The 22,004-nt window shown below is 45.5% G+C and overlaps 2 protein-coding genes across 14 annotated transcripts; both read left to right on the top strand.

The window, feature by feature from the left end:
• The first annotated feature begins 1,613 nt into the window (after positions 1–1,613).
• Positions 1,614–21,248, top strand: tpm4a (tropomyosin 4a). Of its 4 annotated transcripts, none has more exons than XM_048976439.1 (9): positions 1,614–1,968; positions 4,435–4,560; positions 13,728–13,861; positions 17,194–17,311; positions 17,401–17,471; positions 17,858–17,933; positions 18,247–18,309; positions 18,639–18,708; positions 20,152–21,248. In XM_048976439.1, the coding sequence occupies exons 1-9, from the start codon at positions 1,855–1,857 to the stop codon at positions 20,232–20,234; spliced, it is 855 nt and encodes a 284-aa protein (XP_048832396.1). In that variant the 5' UTR covers positions 1,614–1,854; the 3' UTR covers positions 20,235–21,248. The 4 variants fall into 4 exon arrangements, with proteins under 4 accessions (XP_048832396.1, XP_048832395.1, XP_048832398.1 ...); XM_048976438.1 differs by lacking the exon at positions 20,152–21,248 and adding an exon at positions 19,245–19,493 and having other exon boundaries at positions 1,615–1,968; XM_048976441.1 differs by lacking the exons at positions 1,614–1,968; positions 4,435–4,560 and adding an exon at positions 7,010–7,508.
• LOC125708693 (fibroin heavy chain-like) lies at positions 13,868–17,094 on the top strand. 10 transcript variants are annotated; one of them, XM_048976433.1, is made up of 3 exons: positions 13,868–14,906; positions 15,015–15,086; positions 15,626–17,094. In XM_048976433.1, exons 1-3 carry the CDS (start codon positions 13,936–13,938, stop codon positions 16,953–16,955), a joined length of 2,373 nt encoding a protein of 790 aa, XP_048832390.1. In that variant the 5' UTR covers positions 13,868–13,935; the 3' UTR covers positions 16,956–17,094. The 10 variants fall into 10 exon arrangements, with proteins under 10 accessions (XP_048832390.1, XP_048832388.1, XP_048832386.1 ...); XM_048976431.1 differs by having other exon boundaries at positions 14,979–15,086; XM_048976429.1 differs by having other exon boundaries at positions 14,943–15,086.
• Positions 21,249–22,004: the final 756 nt, after the last annotated feature.

The following is a 22,004-nucleotide window of genomic DNA, read 5'->3' as shown; positions in this document are numbered from 1 at the left end:
TGTTTAGTTCCTCCTGTAAATAGAATCTCCCCAAATCCCCAAAAAACAAGTTTGTATCTCTCCTGAGTTGTCTTAGCATATGGCAATATGGTGGAATTCTTATGCTATAATACACATCATCACTGATCACATGCAGTCTCCAAAGATATTTCTCTCTGTAACATTATTCAATCCAGTTTGTATCCCTTCCACTCTCCATGCAGGAGATACCAGCTGAAATTATCTAGAATGAAGCTGTTTGTTCAGCATTTTCATGCGGATGTCAGACACCTCTTTTAGGACCTCAAAATCCCACAGTTAATGAAACTAGTTTTTATTATTGCAAAAGAGACTGTATCACAAACACCCTGAACAGAAATCTAGTCCTTTGTTTCATAGAAAATCACCAATAGACTATTTTTCTTTTTTGCTGTGAAAGTGTCCGATCTAAACAATGTGGAGATTCAGTTGGAGAATTGCGTCCACATTCCAGGGAATTAATTAATGGAAGGGTTTTAACATAAAGGTTAAGCATTATTTTCTGTAGATTCATTATAAATTAGTTATAAAAATATCACATTTTAGTGGAAATCAAATACTTTCCCTTTGGCCATTTATCCCATTTACGATTAGAAGCGTGGACATGGTTTCCTTTCCGAAATGATGGTATTCCAGAAAAATACCCTGGGCTGGGCCTTTGTAATTGCCAGTTTTAGAAAGATTCCCAGCATAGCCAGTGAGGAATGCAGTCACTAACCTAGCAATCACCACGGCAGCTGTGATGATGAGAAGGATGGAATAAACTTACGTTTCAGTTATGAGACCAGGGATCATAAAATTATATGGTTTTTATCTCAAGTCAACTGTAACAGCCTGCATGGGTGACGGTGACTGTGAGGACGAGTACCACACATCACTATATGGTATATGAAGAACTCACAGGTTTATACAAGTTCATCATATTGATACCTTCCAGCTGTTCTTAAAGCAGAAATGTTTCATTTCTCAAATTGTAATAGCTGGTAAGTTTTACCTATTGTAGCACGAACATTTCATGTCATGTCAGTCTTACACATGATTCTGACACCACAAAAATGAAGCAGTCAGCAAAAAAGTCATTCTTTTGACATTTAAACATGTACACATCATGAATATTTGAATTTAAGTTAATACATTGATCGCTGGTACTAATATTAATACAAATGTCAATAAGATCATTTATTTTTATACATGAAGCACAACGACTCTACATGCCACAGTAATGTATGAAATTCCAATCCTTGTTACTCTAAGCATTATTGCCCAAGGTTGTAATTAATTCTTGGGCTGGCCTGTTCTGTATTATGAGACATTTATCCTCGGTCACACTGTTAAATATGGAAACAGGACCTTTCTCTCTCCACTTTCCATTTTTTTTTTTTAAAAACATTGCAGTCCAAAAAAGGAGAGGTGAGCTGCCTCAATGCAGTCCGAGCCATTCCTTAGAAAGTCTTTGAATAAGTGGTTAGGTTGAGCCTGTGTGTGGGAGTGTGTTGGGGGGGGGGGGGTCCCTGAGTGATGCGGGCAGTATGGAGAGTGGAAGGAGGGGGCTCCAGGGACTATGATTGTCTCCAAAACCTCCAGTCAGATTTTTTTAGGAGTTTAAATCATTGACGGCTGACCTGGTCTGCATCTCCCTCTCTCTTGCCCTCTCTGTCTTCTTCTCTGCCTCTCTTTCTGTGCTCCTGTCCACTCTGACTTATTCCTCGTACCCAGAACCAGCACCCCTTTTCCCCTGAAGGCACTGCCTCGCACCTTCTGCCAGATCTCCCACTAGCTTTTTCATTCTCCTCACCTTTCCTCACCTGGTAAAACCTTCCAGCTCCCGCAGCCAGAATGGAAGCCATCAAGAAGAAGATGCAAATGCTGAAACTGGACAAGGAGAATGCCATTGACCGCGCCGAACAGGCAGAGACGGACAAGAAGGCAGCGGAGGATAAATGCAAGCAGGTGAGGTGTGGAGGGTAGGGGGCTGTGTGTGGACCCCACACTGGAAGAAATGGGGATCTCCTATGGGATGCAGATTTCCCAGCATGGCAACCAGGAAGCGCAACACTCTAACAGCCCTGCAGATACAGTAATTCATGCTGGCAGTATTACATCACTGTCTGACTGGAAGACAGCGGTGTTCTCACAACAAAGGGCTCATGAAACGTTTAAACCCCTGGGCTGAAAGCAACAGCCTGAGTGCCTGAGTTTGTAGGACTTACGTGAGTCACTCTTAGGCAGCTTCTGTGCTCCAGGCAGCTGAATAGGTTGGAGATTGCAGTCGTTAAAATGATGAGCTTCTCTGACGGTAAAATATCAGACCCAGGGAAACAAGAAATATCTCAGTGTCGTATATTACAAATGGTTATTTGTTTCAGCTTTTACATGGACAATGAATTATATCATTGCTTATTTATTTATGGTTGTTTGGTTAATATTTTTATATATCCGATATCTTGAAAATAAAAACATCAAACATTCCTTTGTGCACTGGCACTGACAAATTTTAACTAATCCATTACATTCTTTTCAAGAACTTTGTAATATTTATCTTTTTAGTACAACATTAGAAACATGTATATCAGAAATTGTAGCAAAAGTTTGAATAAGGTGACTTTTGTTTAATTTTATGATCACATGTTGTTCTCAGGAGCCAGTCCTACCAAACTGAAGAATTGATTTTTGTTGTACACAATACCATGACGTCGCCAAAGCCAGCTGAAAGTAAACACTGTTAGATAAGGAAACCGTGTCTTAAAATACAAATGAGATAAGATTCTCTTCTGTCTAAAGTCCTTGAAGGCAGAAAGTAAACCTTCCCTTCCCAGTGCATTTAAGGCTCTTTTCTATCTAGAAATTCAATCTATGTTGATGTCTAGAAAAGCAGCAACTGTCCTACCAAAAAATATCAAGATACTTTCTGAACCATAATTAGTATAAGAATACTTGGACTGTAAGAAATACTTGGAATAACTAATTGTAGAAGTCAGCCCTGATGTTTAGGCTCAGCCATGTTTGATCTCAAGCATGAAGCGGCAAGGAGGTGAGGTAGACTTCTGGAGGGGGACCTGTGTGCCGAAAAGGGCTGTGAGCATAAGGGGATCCAGCAGCACAATGAGTGCTTACAGCACCAAGGACTGGGCAGTGGCTTTTGTCCTCGACACTCAGCAACATCACTGGTATTCTTAGCCATCGGGTGATAGTCTGCCTGGAATTTAAAGGAATTATCGGGAGCTTGCGTGGAAGGCACCTAATACAGAAGAATGACAAAAGATATTATCTCCTGTACATTCAAGGGTGTGAGGTCAGCAGCACACTGAGGGAAGCTTGTTTGGACTAAAAATACATTGAGCAATCAACACTGGGCAATCAACACTGAGCAATCAACACTTTGAATAATCAACACTCTGGCTGTGAGATTGCAGAGACGATCTTGTCCAGCACTACATGCTTAGCATAACTATGGGCAGCCATGAAGTCTAAGCAGCTTACGAAGTTCAATAGACTCTCAAAACATTTGGGTGGAAGCAGTTCCCTTTTTAATTTACAATTTCGAAAGTCTGCTTTAGCATGGGACAGCTTCCGCTTGACACTGAAGAATGGTTTCCATTACCTCCTTGAGCCTGCGGCAACACAACACAACACACTTTCTAATACATCTAATCTCTGGAAATAAATGTGTCGTGCAATACCGTGCCCCATAAATCTCCGTTTGTAGTAGAGAGCTTGGACAATTTTATGTTAAATTTGTCTTACTATGAGAACCTGATTATCAAACCAATTTCTGAGATCAACACATCATTAACAATCTTAAAATCATTAAAACCTGTGAGAGGTGATTAATACCTGAAGAACTTTCCAGTTTAACCAAAGTATAATGCTAAATAGATGCTCTCTGTAAAGGTTCTCATCAGTCTTTATTATGCCACTGCAATTTGAAACATATTTTCTGCTGATAAGCTACTAAATTGTGATTGTGATTAAGCATCAAGTTGCAGGGTAACATTCCATACTGGCACAGCCTGACAGTGACATTATAAACGCAGCTATACACGGCAACGTGAACAGCAATATGAGTAACCCTAAAGAAAACCATCTATTTAAACAAAATCTCGTAAATTCAGCTGTGCTTTTCTGTACAGAATCTTAAACTGATACTAGGTTAAGTATTTATCTCAGTCACGCCCACCTATCTATGTGCTTATTTTGCAGATAGATATTCCCATGAAAGCCCCGGAATAGCTATTGTTTAATTGTTGCTTAACTATCACATTGATTGTCAAACAGTCCGAAAACCTTTTGTTGGACAACACATTTTAATTGCCATGTTGTCTGACTTTTGAGGTGGACATTGTAGCTTTTAGCTTGGTGAGTCCGTCCAGCACCAGCACTCATCACTATCCGCCTTTCCGTCTGACACATTTCCAGCTGGAGGAGGAGCTGCTTGGCCTGCAGAAGAAGCTGAAGGGCACCGAGGACGAGCTGGACAAGTACTCCGAAGCCTTGAAAGATGCCCAGGAGAAGCTGGAACTGTCGGAGAAGAAAGCTGCAGATGTAAGTTTGGAGTCACACATATACAGCATAATCTAGTATGCAGATACTTCAAACACACGCCAGCCGGGAAAATTTTCTAAGCAAATATAGTAGTTATGTTTACCCATTTAATAATTGTTGCAGGGTTCATTTAGAAAAATTCATCAGACATACTTTTAAATCCATGTCCACTTTGTCGTGCTTTCTTTCCTGTCCAATACCTCCCAAACACGTTCCTTTGTCAAACATCTACAGCCATGCAGGGATGGTTTGTATGACACTGTAATGAGAGACGTCTTAGAGGAAAAAACACCAGGCTGCTGCAACTATTGCTGAGGGTGATGAGGGAATTTATCCCACTGGGGGTATTAATGCAACTGACGGGTACTCAATCCCTCTAAGGGTACTCATCCCACTGGGGGTATTAATGCCACTGAGGGGTACTCGTCCCTCTAAGGGTACTCATCCCACTGGGGGTATTAATGCCACTGAGGGGTACTCGTCCCTCTAAGGGTACTCATCCCACTGGGGGTATTAATGCCACTGAGGGGTACTCGTCCCTCTAAGGGTACTCATCCCACTGGGGGTATTAATGCCACTGTGGGGTACTCATCCCACTGGGGGTATTAATGCCACTGTGGGGTACTCGTCCCTCTAAGGGTACTCATCCCACTGGGGGTATTAATGCCACTGAGGGGTACTCATCCCTCTAAGGGTACTCATCCCACTGGGGGTATTAATGCCACTGAGGGGTACTCGTCCCTCTAAGGGTACTCATCCCACTGGGGGTATTAATGCCACTGAGGGGTACTCTATCCCTCTAAGGGTACTCATCCCACTGGGGGTATTAATGCCTCTGAGGGGTACTCATCCCTCTAAGGGTACTCATCCCACTGGGGGTATTAATGCCACTGAGGGGTACTCAATCCCTCTAAGGGTACTCATCCCACTGGGGGTATTAATGCCACTGAGGGGTACTCATCCCTCTAAGGGTACTCATCCCACTGGGGGTATTAATGCCACTGTGGGGTACTAATCCCTCTAAGGGTACTCATCCCACTGGGGGTATTAATGCCACTGTGGGGTACTCATCCCACTGGGGGTATTAATGCCACTGTGGGGTACTCGTCCCTCTAAGGGTACTCATCCCACTGGGGGTATTAATGCCACTGTGGGGTACTCATCCCTCTAAGGGTACTCATCCCACTCATTGACTTGACTAAACAACAAGTAGACAGACGAGTATCAAAAACAATGTTCATTAATGAATTCTTATTGTGTCTAAATTCCACAAAGGAGCCCATAATATTGTTCGCTGCTATGTGGAATCAAACAGAAAATAAATTTGGTTTATATAACTAATATTGAATAGTGTGTGAGTGTGCCCTGCGATGGGTTGACGTCCCATTCTGGGTTGTTTCCTGCCTCGTGCCCATTGCTTCCGCGATAGGCTCCGGACCCACCACAATCCAGTAGGATAAGCAGTTTGGAAAATGAATGGATGGATATTTTTAATGGTGGTAATCACGACTGAGCAACAGTAAGAGCGATTTCAGTTCTTTCTCTTAACTTGCATTAACGTTCGAATACCAGTAGCAAAAGTTCCAGTACCTAAAGTACCAAACCAGCTGGGGTAGTTTTTTGTTCAGCTAAAGGAAGAGCTAAATGTGACAACGCTTCGCTCGGTTTGCACTGCGAGTATGAGGTGCGCCGCAGTTACTGATAAGCCAGCAGAATGCAGGGGACCGGGCTGCGCCGCCTGGCAACGCGGCAGGCAGGAATGCCGGGAATGCGGCCACAGCAAACGGCAGCCAGCGGGCCTGGCTTTTTATGCACTTCTGGTACTTTTCCTGTAGCTGAGCGGCGAGTACGATCTACACCAAGATGCATCCCGAAATGGCAAACCCACTATGAAGAAACTTGCATATGGTTTCTCTGTTCCCCTCTATACCAACAACACGTATAACTTTGCACAATTTTTTAAAGACTACTGAGTTGCAGTTTAAAGGGAGTTTTAATAAATTCAGGTATACACAATGGAGTAAATTCCAACAAATATGTTTTCCAAAGAATTTCTTTCTAGACAACATACAGTAGGCACTTTCTGTTTGGACTAGTATCCCTGTAACAACCACATGCAACATGTCTACGCAGAAGATCTAAGGGCAGCAGTTTACCACATCAAAATTTAACGAGTAATTAAGCACATCTCTAATATAAAAAGATCGTCACTGAGCAAATAAATTGACGTATTCAATTCCTGTTGATCCCTTAAAAGCTACAGCAGAGGACAGCGAGGAGTGAAATACTTATAAGTCACATCCTGTTTCATTAGCCTGTACTCGGTCCCTCATTGAGAACCTGAGTTGCCCGGGCGAGCCCCGCCCCCCGGAGCCGCGACGTCACCAGAATCGCGGCTCTTCCCAGCTTTGTGCGATTTAGCCGTAACTTTTTAGGACAATCCTGCTTTTTAATCTTCCATTTCCCTCTTGGAGCACATAGCCTTTTTAACGCCTTGATACTCTATTCCAAAGACCAAGTGACTCCGTGAATGTAGCTATTGATTTTTTTTTTATCGCAACTATATTTAAGCATAATCAGCAATTAGCCTAGATAACTTTTCGTTTGGGTATTGAAAGACGTTTTTTGTAGCTGAAGACCGGTTTTAAAGAACAGGCCAAGAAAACTATTTGCACCCCCCAAAGAAATTATTATAATTTTTCAAATTGTGTATACTATTTAATTTTTTTCACTTTTATACTTTTGAAGTATATATTTTTTATTCTTGATATAAAGTTTAGCTTATATTTAGATTATTTCCATTTTATTGTATAACAATGGCAGGTTTAAATTCTTTGGATGCTGTAAAAAGAAAAATCCAAACTTTGCAACAACAAGCCGACGATGCAGAAGACCGTGCCCAGGTTTTACAAAGAGATTTGGACAGTGAACGGGAACTTCGCGAGAAAGTGAGAAAATATACTTCTCTCCCTCATTTCTTGCTGTTGTCTTTCTTTCGTCATAAACTATCATAGAATTGCTATTTATGACTCATTTATAAGAAGCAGATTTACAGAATGAACTCAAGACGACAGGGGAACTACCGAAGGCGTTGGTCTAAATCAAAAAAGTAGTACAATTTTGAAACCTTGTGTCTTCTTAGCAATAGGCTACATGTGTAACATTTACCGCTCTATGTATTATGTCCATTATCTTCCGATTGTTATAATATGCGTTGTTTAAGCGCTCATATATGGAAATGAACGCGGATATAATATGGATTCTAAATCAATTTGTGTTCCTGACTATTTTAACTTGATTACCTGGACAGTGAGCAAGGGAGCATCAGCAAGAATGTTGCCCTTCCTTAAGTAGTCAATAGATGTTTTTTTTATTGTATTTAATTTAAACCGTGTGTTTTACATGGAGTGAATACCCCATTCAACATTTTAGGTAAATTATGAAACGGTCTTGTTAGATGCTTAAGTTCTATACAACTATGAACAGTACTGCACAAGCAATTACTTACTTTCTGACATCTTGAGTAAAATTGCTAACATTTTTTTTAAAGAGCGCGCGATCAGCCCACGAGCCCACGATTCAGTTTCTCAGTTATTTTCCATATTGTAGAATCCTCTATGACGTACCGTTTCCATAGGGTCGCATTATGATTGCTCTATGACGTACCTTTTCCATGGTGTCGCATTATGATTGCTGTATTTCAGATCACGAGTTCATCTCCTTTTTTGTTTTACCCCCTGAAAGGGAAAAAGTCCGCTCATGGGCACAGTATTTCCCAGCCAAACAAGATGTTGGGTTGCTGCCACTGTTTTTGACTGTCTGTTGACTGGCTGTTGCCTGTGTAGCGATGTACTGTGAGATTTGCTTAACCCGCAAAATGATAGCCGAGAATGCCTCTGCTGAAGTCGCTTTCCTGGAGGATTACATGGCTCCCGCATGAGGGTCCTCTGTGGAGGAATGTGGCCCATCTTTGAGGTGAAGTTTCATGATCAGTAATGCAGGGATGAGTTGGGCTTGCTGCAGGTTCAGTGTAACATATTGTGCTCTAAGGTTTTAGCTGTTGTAAACCACTGAGATCTAAAGCAGCAGTTATGTAGCTCTGTACTTTTAGGAAACTGTGATGAATTATGCCCAAAATGTCACTGTGTTTAGCAGCTGAAGTGTGTAATTTGAAGTACCTCTCATTACTGGAAACCATTAATGTGACTAGGGTTAAATGGGAATTTCCCATCGGAGTAACCTTTAGCAACTCAAAAAAGTGTGAGCAAGAAGAGTTTTCCTCCAGATTAACACGTGTAATTGAAAATGAAACTAATTATTCCTCATGCCTTTACTGAGGAGATCCTTCTGTCAATCTGAACATATAACTGATATATTTTGAATATTAAATGGACATAGATTTTGAAAAATTTGTAGCAAAGTAAAATGTATGTACTTTTTATATAGCTCTCTATATAGTTATATACAATGCATTTCTTGGAGGGGGTGTTACCTAAAAGGTGCCCTAGTTTTGCAGCATTTGGGATCCACCCCATTTCAGGAAGTCCTCCAGGATGCTGACTACATTCCCTGCCACACTTCCTGTAGTCTGTGCTGTAGCCCAGATGATTGCTGAGATAAGTGCTGTTAAACAGTCATGGCTGGCTGTAGGAGCTGTGAAATTGTGTCTTGACCTTGCCTGAATACCAGTGACAAATGCACTTTGGTGATGTGAGAACTCTTTAATACAGTTCCAGGCTTCAAAAACCCACCTTGAAGCTTAATCATGAGAAAATTCAGTCAAATCAGGGTTGAAACCTGCGATTCTCCATAAATGATTTCTGGGTCCTTATTCTCAGAATACTTAGCTGCCTGTGGATCCAGGCTCAACAAAGGTTTGAGGATGTTTGTGTTCCACTCTCCATTCCATAAGCAGATCTCACACGGGATCCCTTAAAATACAGATCATGCAAATTTTACAGAGAATCTTTTATGAACAAATAATGCAACAGCAACACTTAGTATGGTTTATAAATTCACCAGTAGATGATCTGGAAAGTATGCAGTCAGCCAATGGATTCCAGATGGCTGTTGTGTGAGGCTCATACTGTGAGCCATGTTATCCTGTGCAGAAATGAAGTTTCCCTCCTCGTTAATCCCCTCCAGGATAGATTATATGTGGCACTCCACAAGATATAGTTTCTCTAAAGGCACTGCATTTTTTCCTGCTGTCAAACATAAGAGTGTTGCCCCCAAGAGGATTCCAGAAAATAAAAATTCGGCGGAATGTCGGTGGATGAACTGTATAGGATGAACACAGTTTTCCATACATTTTGGAGCCCCACACGGAATGCTGTGCACCATGGGAAATTTCTTTAAGAACAATAAATGACGCAATAGTGCTCTGGGAATATAGCCTTTCTTAGAAGGACCTGAGTGGTGGACTGGAGTTGTCTGTTTGATGTGAATTATGAGTGCCATGACCCGCTAGTATGTTTGCTGGGAATTATGGAATCCAGCTGGATAAAGACTGTTAGCAAAACCCTGATAGTAACTCATCTTGTTTGGGCTTCCACTTGTGAAAAACCCTGAGCACCGTTTCTTGAATATCTGTGGATGTTTTTGGTGGATGGAATATAGCGGCAGTTGCTGTGTGTACACCCGTCACTGTACACCCCCTCCCATTTGTATTCCCTGTATTACAAGATTACAAATGTGACATGTAGCATACAATAAGACGCTGTTTCCTTCCTCATCTCAGTGGTCTGCTTCACACTTTCCCTGGCCTCATATCATGAGAGGACGGGCAGCTCATTAAGTCCAGCGCTGAATACACCTACACAGATAGCGGTCTCATGCTTCTCATTAAACCACCGTGCCCAATTAATGCAGCAATGAAATTCCTCCCTCAGTTTTACTGCCCCGCAAAAACTGACATACAGCATTAGTGAGCGATAGCATTCTCAGAATTCTCTAGAAGGCCTACATGCAAGTTTTTTGCATTGTTGCTGTTGCTAAACATTCACATAAATGTGGCCAGTCGAAGGGCCTTTTCCAGTGATAATGTATCCCAGAGATAAATTTCTCAGAATCTCCTTGACGTAAAGCTGTATTTGCAGTGGACTGCAGCAGTCCTGTCCACCCAGAACTGCCACGAGATTGCAGCTAGACTTCGCTGGACATAGCAGGAATCAGTCTTCAGTCAGTCCTGAAATGCTGACGTCACAAAATTACATTTGTTGTTCACGGATCAAGATTCAGGGTTATTTTTGTTGACATAGACATAATACAATGAAACTTTTACATGCATCCTTCATGCATATCATTGTGCCCAATAAAAAGAACTAAATATAGTTTGGACGACTAGTAATAGATAACAGCAAATAACAGCACTGATTAGCCCGTATTCACGCCCACCAACCTCAAACATGCAGCGAATGCTGGCTTTTCCTGTTGGTGTTAAATTGTAAGGAATGCAGCGTCTCTTTTTATGATGTCATTAATATAGATGCCTTGTTTTACAGCTTAGATTGGCTACTGACAGGATCCTGAGGGAGTTTCCTTGAGTGGCTTTTACCATATAAGGCTTGTGTGTAAGGCCACCGTAGGATGCGGAGGAAGGGGGCGTGGCCTCAGACGGCATGCTCTGAGGGAAACGGGGAGGGGAACGAGGATGTGACTGGGCTGATTTCCTTTCTCTTAGTTTCCTGCCCTTCTTTGAATGCCAGTCATTACATGCAATTGAATTATTAAACCCTGTCTTTAACTCGTATTTTATTAATCTTTGACAATTTAAGCACAATTTACAAGGTGTTTTTTTTTTTTGTTGTTGGGGCATTGTTCCAAATCCTCATAATGATGAATAATATGATCAGTCAGTTCAGGAATTTTAACTAAAGAAATAAACTGGTGCATGTAAAAACTATCGAATGCGGCTTTAACTGCAGGGAATTCAGATTCTAACTTTGTCAAGTCAGCGTTACTTCTCCGCTTTGTTTTATCATTTCATGATTATGTTCCTTTGTTAGTGTCATTTAAATGTAATGGCTTCAGTCCATTGTTTGTTCTGGGAATTCAGTCACAGAACACAAATCCCTGAGTTCGTGAGATTTTGGATCCACCAGTTATTATGTCAATTGCAATAAGACTCACTGACAGATCGCATGTAATTTCTTGGCCACGATCTCTAGTTATTGTTGTTTAGTTTATTGCAGTAAACATGTAAACATGTCAGACTATGTAAAGACTATGAAAACTGTTCCCCTGGGGATTTACAATGTCTTAGAAAAGTCTAGTTTACAGTAACTGCCCCTGTAACAAGCAGCCACATCCATCGTTTCTAAGCAGATGCTTTCAGGGCTACAGAGCCCCCCCCCCCCCCCCCCCACACACTGCTCACAAAGCCTTATCTCTGGTTCGTATTCTGTCTCCTAGATTTGCCTGAGGCCACCTGCTACCGTCAGTAGGTAACTTGCCTGACGGCGTGTGTGAAAGTGTGACGGGTGTGACGAGCCTTTTGTCAGTCTTTTTATCCTCATTACTAGACGTTACTGCCACCACCGGAGAATTTCTGGGTGCGTAATATGGCTTGAGCAAATCCATCTGGCAGCGTGTTGGATTTGTACAGTAAATCAGCCCCAGGGCCCTGTGAGTCTATGTCTGCTCATTGTTTATACATTCTGCCTGTGGAGTGATGGAATCATTCAGGGTGGAGTCATTTCCTGTTTTACAGAATAGTGTTTTATTGAATGTTCTCTATCATCCTGTGCTGCACTAGCAACATTTTCTCAGAGAATTAATGGGGGAAAGTGCATTCTGACATGTGCTCTGTACATACTTTTACTTTCTTTTTCTATCATTAGGAAATCTGCCTTACAAAATTATGAAGAGGACAGATGTACAGGGACATGAGACAGGGTAGGGCTACAGGGACATGAGACAGGGACAAAAGACAGGGTAGAGGCACAGGGACATGAGACAGGGTAGAGCTACAGGGACATGAGATAAGGACAAAAGACAGGGTAGAGGCACAGGGACATGAGACAGGGTAGAGCTACAGGGACATGAGATAAGGACATAAGACAGGGTAGAGCTAGAGACATGAGACAGGGTAGAGCTACAGGGACATGAGATAAGGACATAAGACAGGGTAGAGGCACAGGGACATGAGACAGGGTAGAGCTACAGGGACATGAGATAAGGACATAAGACAGGGTAGAGGCACAGGGACATGAGACAGGGTGGAGGCACAGGGACATGAGACAGGGCACTCCTTCAACAGGATGCCAGCCCTTCACAGACTAGGCGCATACCGCGGCTCATTTAGAGATGCCAGTCAACCAAAACCATGTGCCTTTAGTCTGCAGGAGACCCTGCACACCCAGAGGTCACGCAGACACAGCAAGAACATGCAGACTTCACATGCTTAAAGCTTTTGTTAATGAACCTGTGTGACATACATTGTCAAATGCTCTGCTTCCTTTGTACTTAGTATGTGTGAGTGTGCGTTCTCCCTGCAGCTTTCCTTTAGGTACTTTGCTTTCTGCTTGTGGTGCAAAGACATACAATTAGATGGACTGGCATCCCTAAATACCCCACAGTATGTGTGTGTGCTGTGTGATGGGCCGGTACCCTGGTTAGGGACCTCGTGTGGTCTGGGATCTGCTCCAGGCCTCCCTGCAGCCTGGCGCTGGACCAGGAGTTTGAAGCTGCATTGCTGGTTTAAGTAAAGAGCCGCACATTAGCTGTGTAATTATTGCTGGGATTCTGCTCTCCAGAAAAGTCTTTTCTATATTGTAATGTACAGGTGGACCAAAGTGCAAGTTAATCCGGACTCAGCCGGCAATGAACCTTATGAATCAATTTAGTTAACATAAAATGGCGTAGTGTTGTTTGAAGTATAAAAGTACAATGTAGAACCACCAAACTTTGCACACATCATGAACCAACAAGCCCCCCCAAATGACGAATTGGTCAGCAAGCATTAAAAATTTCCCTCTATTGTTTTGTTGATATTGAAGGTTATTGTGAATTCATTAAAGTTCATAAAATGATGCTTTGTTATTGATAATTGATCTAGATCAAATCTGATGCGGTTTGGAAGTTTGGAAACCCCTGGCCTAGTATATATATCAGTGTCCTCCATGAGATGAGGCCTGCAGGGTAACCCCAGATCCATCTCTCCACAGGCTGAAGGCGAGGTGGCGGCTCTGAACCGCAGGATCCAGCTGGTGGAGGAGGAGCTGGACCGCGCCCAGGAGAGGCTGACCACCGCGCTGCAGAAGCTGGAAGAGGCAGAGAAAGCCGCCGACGAGAGCGAGAGGTCAGAGGCCAGCGGGGCATCCGCGGCTTTTCTCATAGACAAGGGTCGGGACACTCTGCAGGCTTCTCTCAAAGATGGGCGGTGGGACAGTCCAGGGGCTTCTGTCAAAGACGGGCGGTGGGACACTCCAGGGGCTTCTGTCAAAGATGGGCGGTGGGACACTCCAGGGGCTTCTGTCAAAGATGGGCGGTGGGACAGTCTGCGGGCTTCCGTCAAAGACGGGTGGTGGGACACTCCAGGGGCTTCTGTCAAAGACGGGCGGTGGGACACTCCAGGGGCTTCTGTCAAAGATGGGCGGTGGGACAGTCTGCGGGCTTCTGTCAAAGATGGGCGGTGGGACACTCCAGGGGCTTCTGTCAAAGACGGGCGGTGGGACACTCCAGGGGCTTCTGTCAAAGATGGGCGGTGGGACAGTCTGCGGGCTTCCGTCAAAGACGGGCGGTGGGACACTCCAGGGGCTTCTGTCAAAGATGGGCGGTGGGACAGTCTGCGGGCTTCCGTCAAAGACGGGCGGTGGGACACTCCACGGGCTTTTGTCAAAGACGGGCGGCGGGACACTCTGTGGGCTTCTGTCAAAGACAGGCGGCGGGACACTCCAGGGGCTCCTGTCAAAGACGGGCGGCGGGACAGTCTGCAGGCTTCCGTCAAAGACGGGCGGCGGGACACTCCCCGGGCTTCTGTCAAAGACAGGCGGCGGGATACTCCAGGGGCTCCTGTCAAAGACGGGTGGTGGGACACTCTGCGGGCTTCTCTCAAAGGCGGGTGGCGGGACACTCTGCGGGCTTCTGTCAAAGATGGGCGGCGGGACACTCCGCAGGTTTCTGTCAAAGACGGGCGGCGGGACACTCCCTGGGCTTCTGTTAAAGACGGGCGGCGGGACACTCCAGGGGCTTCTCTCAAAGACGGGCGGCAGGACACCCTGCGGGCTTCTCTCAAAGATGGGCGGCGGGACACTCCGCGGGCTTCTCTCAAAGGCGGGTGGCGGGACACTCTGCGGGCTTCTCTCAAAGACGGCGGCGGGACACTCCACGGGCTTCTCTCAAAGGCGGGCGGCGGGACACTCCACGGGCTTCTCTCAAAGGCGGGCGGCGGGACACTCCGTGGGCTTCTCTCAAAGGCGGGCGGCGGGACACTCCGTGGGCTTCTCTCAAAGGCGGGCGGCGGGACACTCCGTGGGCTTCTCTCAAAGGCGGGCGGCGGGACACTCCGTGGGCTTCTCTCAAAGGCGGGCGGCGGGACACTCCACGGGCTTCTCTCAAAGGCGGGTGGCGGGACACTCTGCGGGCTTCTGTCAAAGATGGGCGGTGGGACAGTCTGCGGGCTTCTGTCAAAGATGGGCGGTGGGACAGTCTGCGGGCTTCTGTCAAAGATGGACGGTGGGACACTCCAGGGGCTTCTGTCAAAGACGGGCGGTGGGACACTCCAGGGGCTTCTGTCAAAGATGGGCGGTGGGACACTCCGCAGGTTTCTGTCAAAGACGGGCGGCGGGACACTCCCTGGGCTTCTGTTAAAGATGGGCGGCGGGACACTCCGCGGGCTTCTCTCAAAGGCGGGTGGCGGGACACTCTGCGGGCTTCTCTCAAAGACGGCGGCGGGACACTCCACGGGCTTCTCTCAAAGGCGGGCGGCGGGACACTCCACGGGCTTCTCTCAAAGGCGGGCGGCGGGACACTCCGTGGGCTTCTCTCAAAGGCGGGCGGCGGGACACTCCGTGGGCTTCTCTCAAAGGCGGGCGGCGGGACACTCCACGGGCTTCTCTCAAAGGCGGGTGGCGGGACACTCTGCGGGCTTCTGTCAAAGATGGGCGGTGGGACAGTCTGCGGGCTTCTGTCAAAGATGGGCGGTGGGACAGTCTGCGGGCTTCTGTCAAAGATGGACGGTGGGACACTCCAGGGGCTTCTGTCAAAGACGGGCGGTGGGACACTCCAGGGGCTTCTGTCAAAGATGGGCGGTGGGACAGTCTGCGGGCTTCCGTCAAAGATGGGCGGTGGGACAGTCTGCGGGCTTCTGTCAAAGATGGGCGGTGGGACAGTCTGCGGGCTTCTGTCAAAGACGGGCGGTGGGACACTCCAGGGGCTTCTGTCAAAGATGGGCGGTGGGACAGTCTGCGGGCTTCCGTCAAAGACGGGCGGTGGGACACTCCAGGGGCTTCTGTCAAAGATGGGCGGTGGGACAGTCTGCGGGCTTCCGTCAAAGACGGGCGGTGGGACACTCCACGGGCTTTTGTCAAAGACGGGCGGCGGGACACTCTGTGGGCTTCTGTCAAAGACAGGCGGCGGGACACTCCAGGGGCTCCTGTCAAAGACGGGCGGCGGGACAGTCTGCGGGCTTCCGTCAAAGACGGGCGGCGGGACACTCCCCGGGCTTCTGTCAAAGACAGGCGGCGGGATACTCCAGGGGCTCCTGTCAAAGACGGGTGGTGGGACACTCTGCGGGCTTCTCTCAAAGGCGGGTGGCGGGACACTCTGCGGGCTTCTCTCAAAGATGGGCGGCGGGACACTCCGCAGGTTTCTGTCAAAGACGGGCGGCGGGACACTCCCTGGGCTTCTGTCAAAGACGGGCGGCGGGACACTCCAGGGGCTTCTCTCAAAGACGGGCGGCAGGACACCCTGCGGGCTTCTCTCAAAGATGGGCGGCGGGACACTCCGCGGGCTTCTCTCAAAGGCGGGTGGCGGGACACTCTGCGGGCTTCTCTCAAAGACGGGCGGCGGGACACTCCACGGGCTTCTCTCAAAGGCGGGCGGCGGGACACTCCGTGGGCTTCTCTCAAAGGCGGGCGGCGGGACACTCCGCGGGCTTCTCTCAAAGGCAGGCGGCGGGACACTCCGCGGGCTTCTCTCAAAGGTGGGTGGCGGGACACTCTGCGGGCTTCTCTCAAAGGCGGGTGGCGGGACACTCTGCGGGCTTCTCTCAAAGACGGGCGGCGGGACACTCTGCGGGCTTCTCTCAAAGGCGGGTGGCGGGACACTCTGCGGGCTTCTCTCAAAGACGGGTGGCGGGACACTCTGCGGGCTTCTCTCAAAGGCGGGTGGCGGGACACTCTGCGGGCTTCTCTCAAACACGGGCTGCGGGACACTCCGCGGGCTTCTCTTAAAGGCGGGCAGCAGGACACTCGATCGCTGTACATCAGTGCAGAAACTTATATGTTTGGCAGTACATTAATTTCATATGCATTTTACATAAATAAATGGCATATTTGTCTAATGACACATTAAGTTAAAATGCATTGTATATTTATTTTGAGTGTCATATGCAGAGCTTATATTATTTGGGTAAAACACATGAGTCATATTATTCTCGAAAAACTTTTTCATATGGGCATGGTCGTGAAGAGGTATGAAGGTGATCGAGAATCGGGCAATGAAGGATGAGGAGAAGATGGAGATTCAGGAAATGCAGCTGAAGGAGGCCAAGCACATCGCAGAGGAAGCCGACCGCAAATACGAGGAGGTTTGTACACCTAGGAATAACCCCCAGGAGCCCTACGCAGCCATCTACATGCCGTCCTGTTCCCTTACCTCGGTTTCACTCACTCACAGGTGGCTCGTAAACTGGTGATCCTGGAAGGAGAGCTGGAGAGGACTGAAGAGAGAGCGGAAGTCTCAGAACTGTAAGCACTGAAAACGTCTTCAGTGGAGTCTCCTCTGTGGAGCTAATGTACCACGTAGCTCTCTGTAGGATGGCACAGACACACTAAGAAGCAGCTCTGCTCCTCCATCTCCACACTGCACTCTGTGGACCTGCAGCAGGCCTAAAAGGAGGAAAACAGAAGGTGGAACACTAAGATTATAGAGGCAAAGGAAGAGACAAAAAGGTTCCATCAAATCTTCACAATGTATTGGAGCTTTTGTGTCCACATCACTGGCAACAGCCGGTTAAAGGCGCTTTTGTTGACTTGATACATTGATTGAATTTAAGTGTTGTCAGCAGAACGCCATTGTTGCTCTTTGGGCCAGTCCTGCCAGCTACTTATCTTATGACCTTCCTCCCTTGCAGAAAGTGCATGGATCTGGAAGAAGAACTGAAAAATGTCACCAACAACCTCAAGTCTCTAGAAGCTCAGTCTGAGAAGGTAAAGCTTCTCTCACATTTTCTTTTATTTTAGTTCAAAGCTATTGTGTTATTGCCTTGTTTTATTAGCTCTTCATCTGTTTTACTTGGTCTGAGGATCGTTCTCAGCCCGGCATTCCTAAAGCCTGCCTTGCTGTATGACATCATCGCTTGTTCCTTTCTGTGTCGTTTGCTTGGCATCACAGGGTGTTCCCCTCACTAATGACGTCACCCTACATGAAACAGGGCAGTTATATAACACCTACTATCTAATATGAAAACTCTTAGAAGGATTCTACTTTGTAAGCAATATTTGGGTTAATTTTGTATTTCAGTACTCAGAAAAGGAAGACAAATATGAGGAAGAGATCAAGGTTCTCAGTGACAAGCTGAAAGAGGTGAGGTGGCCGTTTTTGTCATTACTGACTGGGTAGCCATATATCAAGACTAAACAGGATGACACACGGGTCAACTTTTCCGCAGTGTTGCCGGGCTGACCGATGTTACTCTGTCACTTTCCTATTGATATTGGATAACAACATTCTATTTCAAAACTGTAATCAGCAGTGGGCAACTTTTCACGATCATCCAGATGAAGATGAGTTGCCCTTCATCTCACCTGGCTGGCAGTTGCCCGGCAACACTGTTCAAAAAGTTGCCCTGTGTTTCATTGCCTTGATGTCTTTGCCTTCTTATTGACCTCCTGTGTCACCGTGTCACTTCCAAGGCTGAGACCCGTGCTGAGTTTGCCGAGAGGACGGTGGCCAAACTGGAAAAATCCATTGACGACTTGGAAGGTAAAAATATTTAGTCTATGACTGGTATCAGAAAAACAAATTTGTCATTAGAATCTGACAACAGAATGAGGTCTAGCTAAAATTTATTTCCAGATGTAATACTTTCTGTGCTGTGAAATTGGCATCGTTATAAGTTTAAAAGTGCATCCTGATAGCAATGAACATTTTCTTTTAGACATCTAGTCTTGATGTAGATTTTACTAATGTAAATGAAAGGTGTATGTGCACCGGTGTCCTACCGGAAGAGCATACGCATATAATTAAAACGTCAGCTTAAAGAGAGGGTTTGTACAGTCATCGTTATCATTTCAGTTATCGACAAAATTACTAGGAAAGGCTGGTCTTCACATCGGAAAGTTCCTGCGAGTTATACAGCATTCCCTCCTCTTACTGACCTGCTCTATTTCTCTTCTTTGCCTTCCCTTCCGGAATCACCGGCTTCTTACCACACGCCTTTCCTGTTCTCCATCTGCCATGACCTTCACCCCTTTCCTCCAATCGCTGCTGACCTGTTTCTGCTGCCTGCTGACCTACAGATGAACTATACGCTCAGAAGCTGAAGTACAAAGCCATAAGCGAGGAGCTGGACCATGCCCTCAATGACATGACCTCCTTGTAGATGGCTCTCAGCCTCTCAGCACTGCACTCTCCTCTGAGTCACTGCCTCCTCTTCCCTTCCTCCTGACAGACCTGGGCCCGACACTCGTGCCTTTTCTCTCCCAAAGCCCTGTGAGAGGCTCTGTAATCACAAATCTCCAATAAAGTTTATCTGCAGCCTGTGCAAACCCTCTCATTTCTGTATCGCTCTCAAACTCCACCTGCATCCATCCTCATTACTCTGCTTTATTCCTTCCTCAGTCTGCTATACATCATTTCCAGCTGATTCATGTGTGTTTGTCTTCCCATTCATCTGTCAGCTGTTACTTTTTAGTGTGATAAAATTAAGTCATGGGAGTTCAGTATATTGATCACACTTCTCTGTATTTTATCGTTCCGTAGCAAACACTGTAATATGTGACTGCTTGGTACAGAGTAAAGATATCACAGGTGGCTAACAGACCTGCTCTAGCAGAATTTAACAGACCTCAGTCAACTAAGGCAAATATGTACAATTTTTTTCAGTCAGCTCAACTTATCAGGTTGTAATTTTATCAGAAATATTGCAATTCAGGATACTATGGCTCCCCAATGGCTAACATCAAACACAGTGAGATTTGCTATCATCTTACACAGCTATGTACCGTACCGCGGTACAACCTTGCGGGTTTTCCCATATATGGTGGTCACACTAGCAAACACTACGCTCTCCATTTGTCTTGCAGGCGGTTATATCTATATTCATTATATTGACAATGAACCTGAACTTCGTATTTCCAAGGTTAAGAAAAATAAGAAAATTCCAGTACTGCATTTGAAATATTGCTACTTAAATTTGTTTTCCAGAGAAATTGTCTAGTGCCAAAGAAGAGAACTTGGGAATGCATCAAGTTCTGGACCAGACTCTGCAGGAACTGAACAGCTTATAATACAATAAAAGAGAAAAAAAAATGAAGACGGAGATGGAGGAAAAATTCCTAAAACATTCCATGGATACTCAATGCCATTCCACCTTCGCAGCAGCAGTACTCTGCAGTGGGAATACGCTTCATAATTATTTCACTAATCTGTCAGCACCTCTAAGTCGTTCTTTGTTTTATTAAATCTTTGTAGGTGATATGCCCTCCCGCTTTATCCGTAATGATCATGTTTACAGCCACGGTTCCTCTGAAGGTCCTTGTGTCGAGAGACCCGCGCATATCCCACCCAGCGTAACTCTCAGTGCTTACAGGAGGGGTGAGGCACGGCTCGTGGAAGTCAGGACAAACCCGTTTATAACGAAATCCCCGGCTGTATGACAGCAGTCTCAGTAGGGGGTTTAGAAATTAGGCTAATTTAGGGGGAAATTATGGAGCATTATTGGTAGTTTACTAAGGAAAATATTGAAGTTACAAATGAAATATTCCCTTCTGCCTGAACGGGGCTAAACGGTCTGATATTTCCCTACACGTTTATTTCATGGCAGTGACACTTCTTTGCTGACTTTGCATCCCATCTGATTTCCAAGAAAAGTCTGCATCCCAACATCTGTCTGCTAAATGACATTCCTGTTGGTCTATATGAGATGGAAAGGAAACGACACCAAAGCAAATATACGCACTGGAATCCTGATCTTCAAACATATAAATGCGAATTGTATATATTTGATTTGATGGTAGTTATTGACTATTGATGGTCCCTTATCCCTGAGGGGTCTAGCCACCACTCATTGGAGGGGGGGGGGGGGCTATCAATACCAAAGATGAGTCTCTGCTTCATATAACCAGGAAACTTTCACAAGATGAAAAGAAAACCATCTTGTCACTGTCTTCTTTTTCTTTATATAGAAGTGAGGAAGGCTTGACACTCTTGCTCTATGGCACAAGTGTGTTGCATTTTTCTCACTTAATCTGTGTTTATTTCATTTTCTCAGCCTTTAGTCTAATAAATTTCTTTGAAACCTTTTGAATTTCTATGCTGCCTTCATTACAACATTCCAATGCCATCAGTGTCATCCACTTTGCTCCTGGTTTCTGTTGCTGTCTCTCTGTCTATAATCCAGCATTTGATTTACTACTCAGGAAATATCTGTACTGGACATATCGGTACTCAAGTACAGCTGAATGAGTCGACGCCCCCTAGTGGATAAACCTCCTTTGCAGTATTTATGCACATTGCTGGTTCTCATTGCCACTAAACCCCGTTGTAATTAGTCTGGATTCACCTATTGGCAGAAGTAACTGCAGATTCACCTCGGATAACACTGAAGGTGCTAGTAAAACTATATTTTTTTCTCTGTATTAAATCAAATCATTTCAAATAAGAACTTTCCCAAATGTAGCCATATGTTTGCACACCTTACTAATGCTACTGGAATAGACCTCAGATGATCCCACAGCTTTGCTCTGTATAAAAGGCTGGAAGATGCATTTAATTAAATTCTATGCGACATGAATACCATCTTCCCACATGCGCTTTGAACACAGAGTTAGAACAGCAGCATCTTGGCGTGCAGGGGTGGGTATTTGGTGCTTTAAATAATCAATGATTATTGAAGATATGAATCAGCAAGATACTAGAGGTCGAAAAACAAAAAAAAAAACTAATTCTGAAAAGATCTAAGCCAAGCTGCTCTCTGCTCATCCACCTAGCCATCCTTCATAACCATTTACCCAGTACAAGGCTGCAGTGAGCTTGGACCCTATTGCGGAGGACAAAGG

Source organism: Brienomyrus brachyistius, chromosome 15 (assembly GCF_023856365.1).
Source record: "Brienomyrus brachyistius isolate T26 chromosome 15, BBRACH_0.4, whole genome shotgun sequence".
NCBI classification, from domain to species: domain Eukaryota; kingdom Metazoa; phylum Chordata; class Actinopteri; order Osteoglossiformes; family Mormyridae; genus Brienomyrus; species Brienomyrus brachyistius.
Note: the sequence above shows the minus strand (reverse complement) of the source record. Positions and strands in the feature narration are given on the sequence as shown.

Coding starts and splice junctions, on each gene's coding strand:
- tpm4a (XM_048976439.1), top strand. CDS start 1,855: ATGGAAGCCATCAAGAAGAAGATGCAAATGCTGAAACTGGACAAGGAG. Junction 17,312..17,400: donor CCGACCGCAAATACGAGGAG/GTTTGTACACCT, acceptor ACTCACTCACAG/GTGGCTCGTAAACTGGTGAT. Junction 18,709..20,151: donor ATCCATTGACGACTTGGAAG/GTAAAAATATTT, acceptor TTTGTTTTCCAG/AGAAATTGTCTAGTGCCAAA.
- LOC125708693 (XM_048976429.1), top strand. CDS start 13,936: ATGGGCGGTGGGACAGTCCAGGGGCTTCTGTCAAAGACGGGCGGTGGG. Junction 14,907..14,942: donor TCCACGGGCTTCTCTCAAAG/GCGGGCGGCGGG, acceptor CTTCTCTCAAAG/GCGGGCGGCGGGACACTCCG. Junction 15,087..15,625: donor TCCGTGGGCTTCTCTCAAAG/GCGGGCGGCGGG, acceptor CTTCTCTCAAAG/GCGGGTGGCGGGACACTCTG.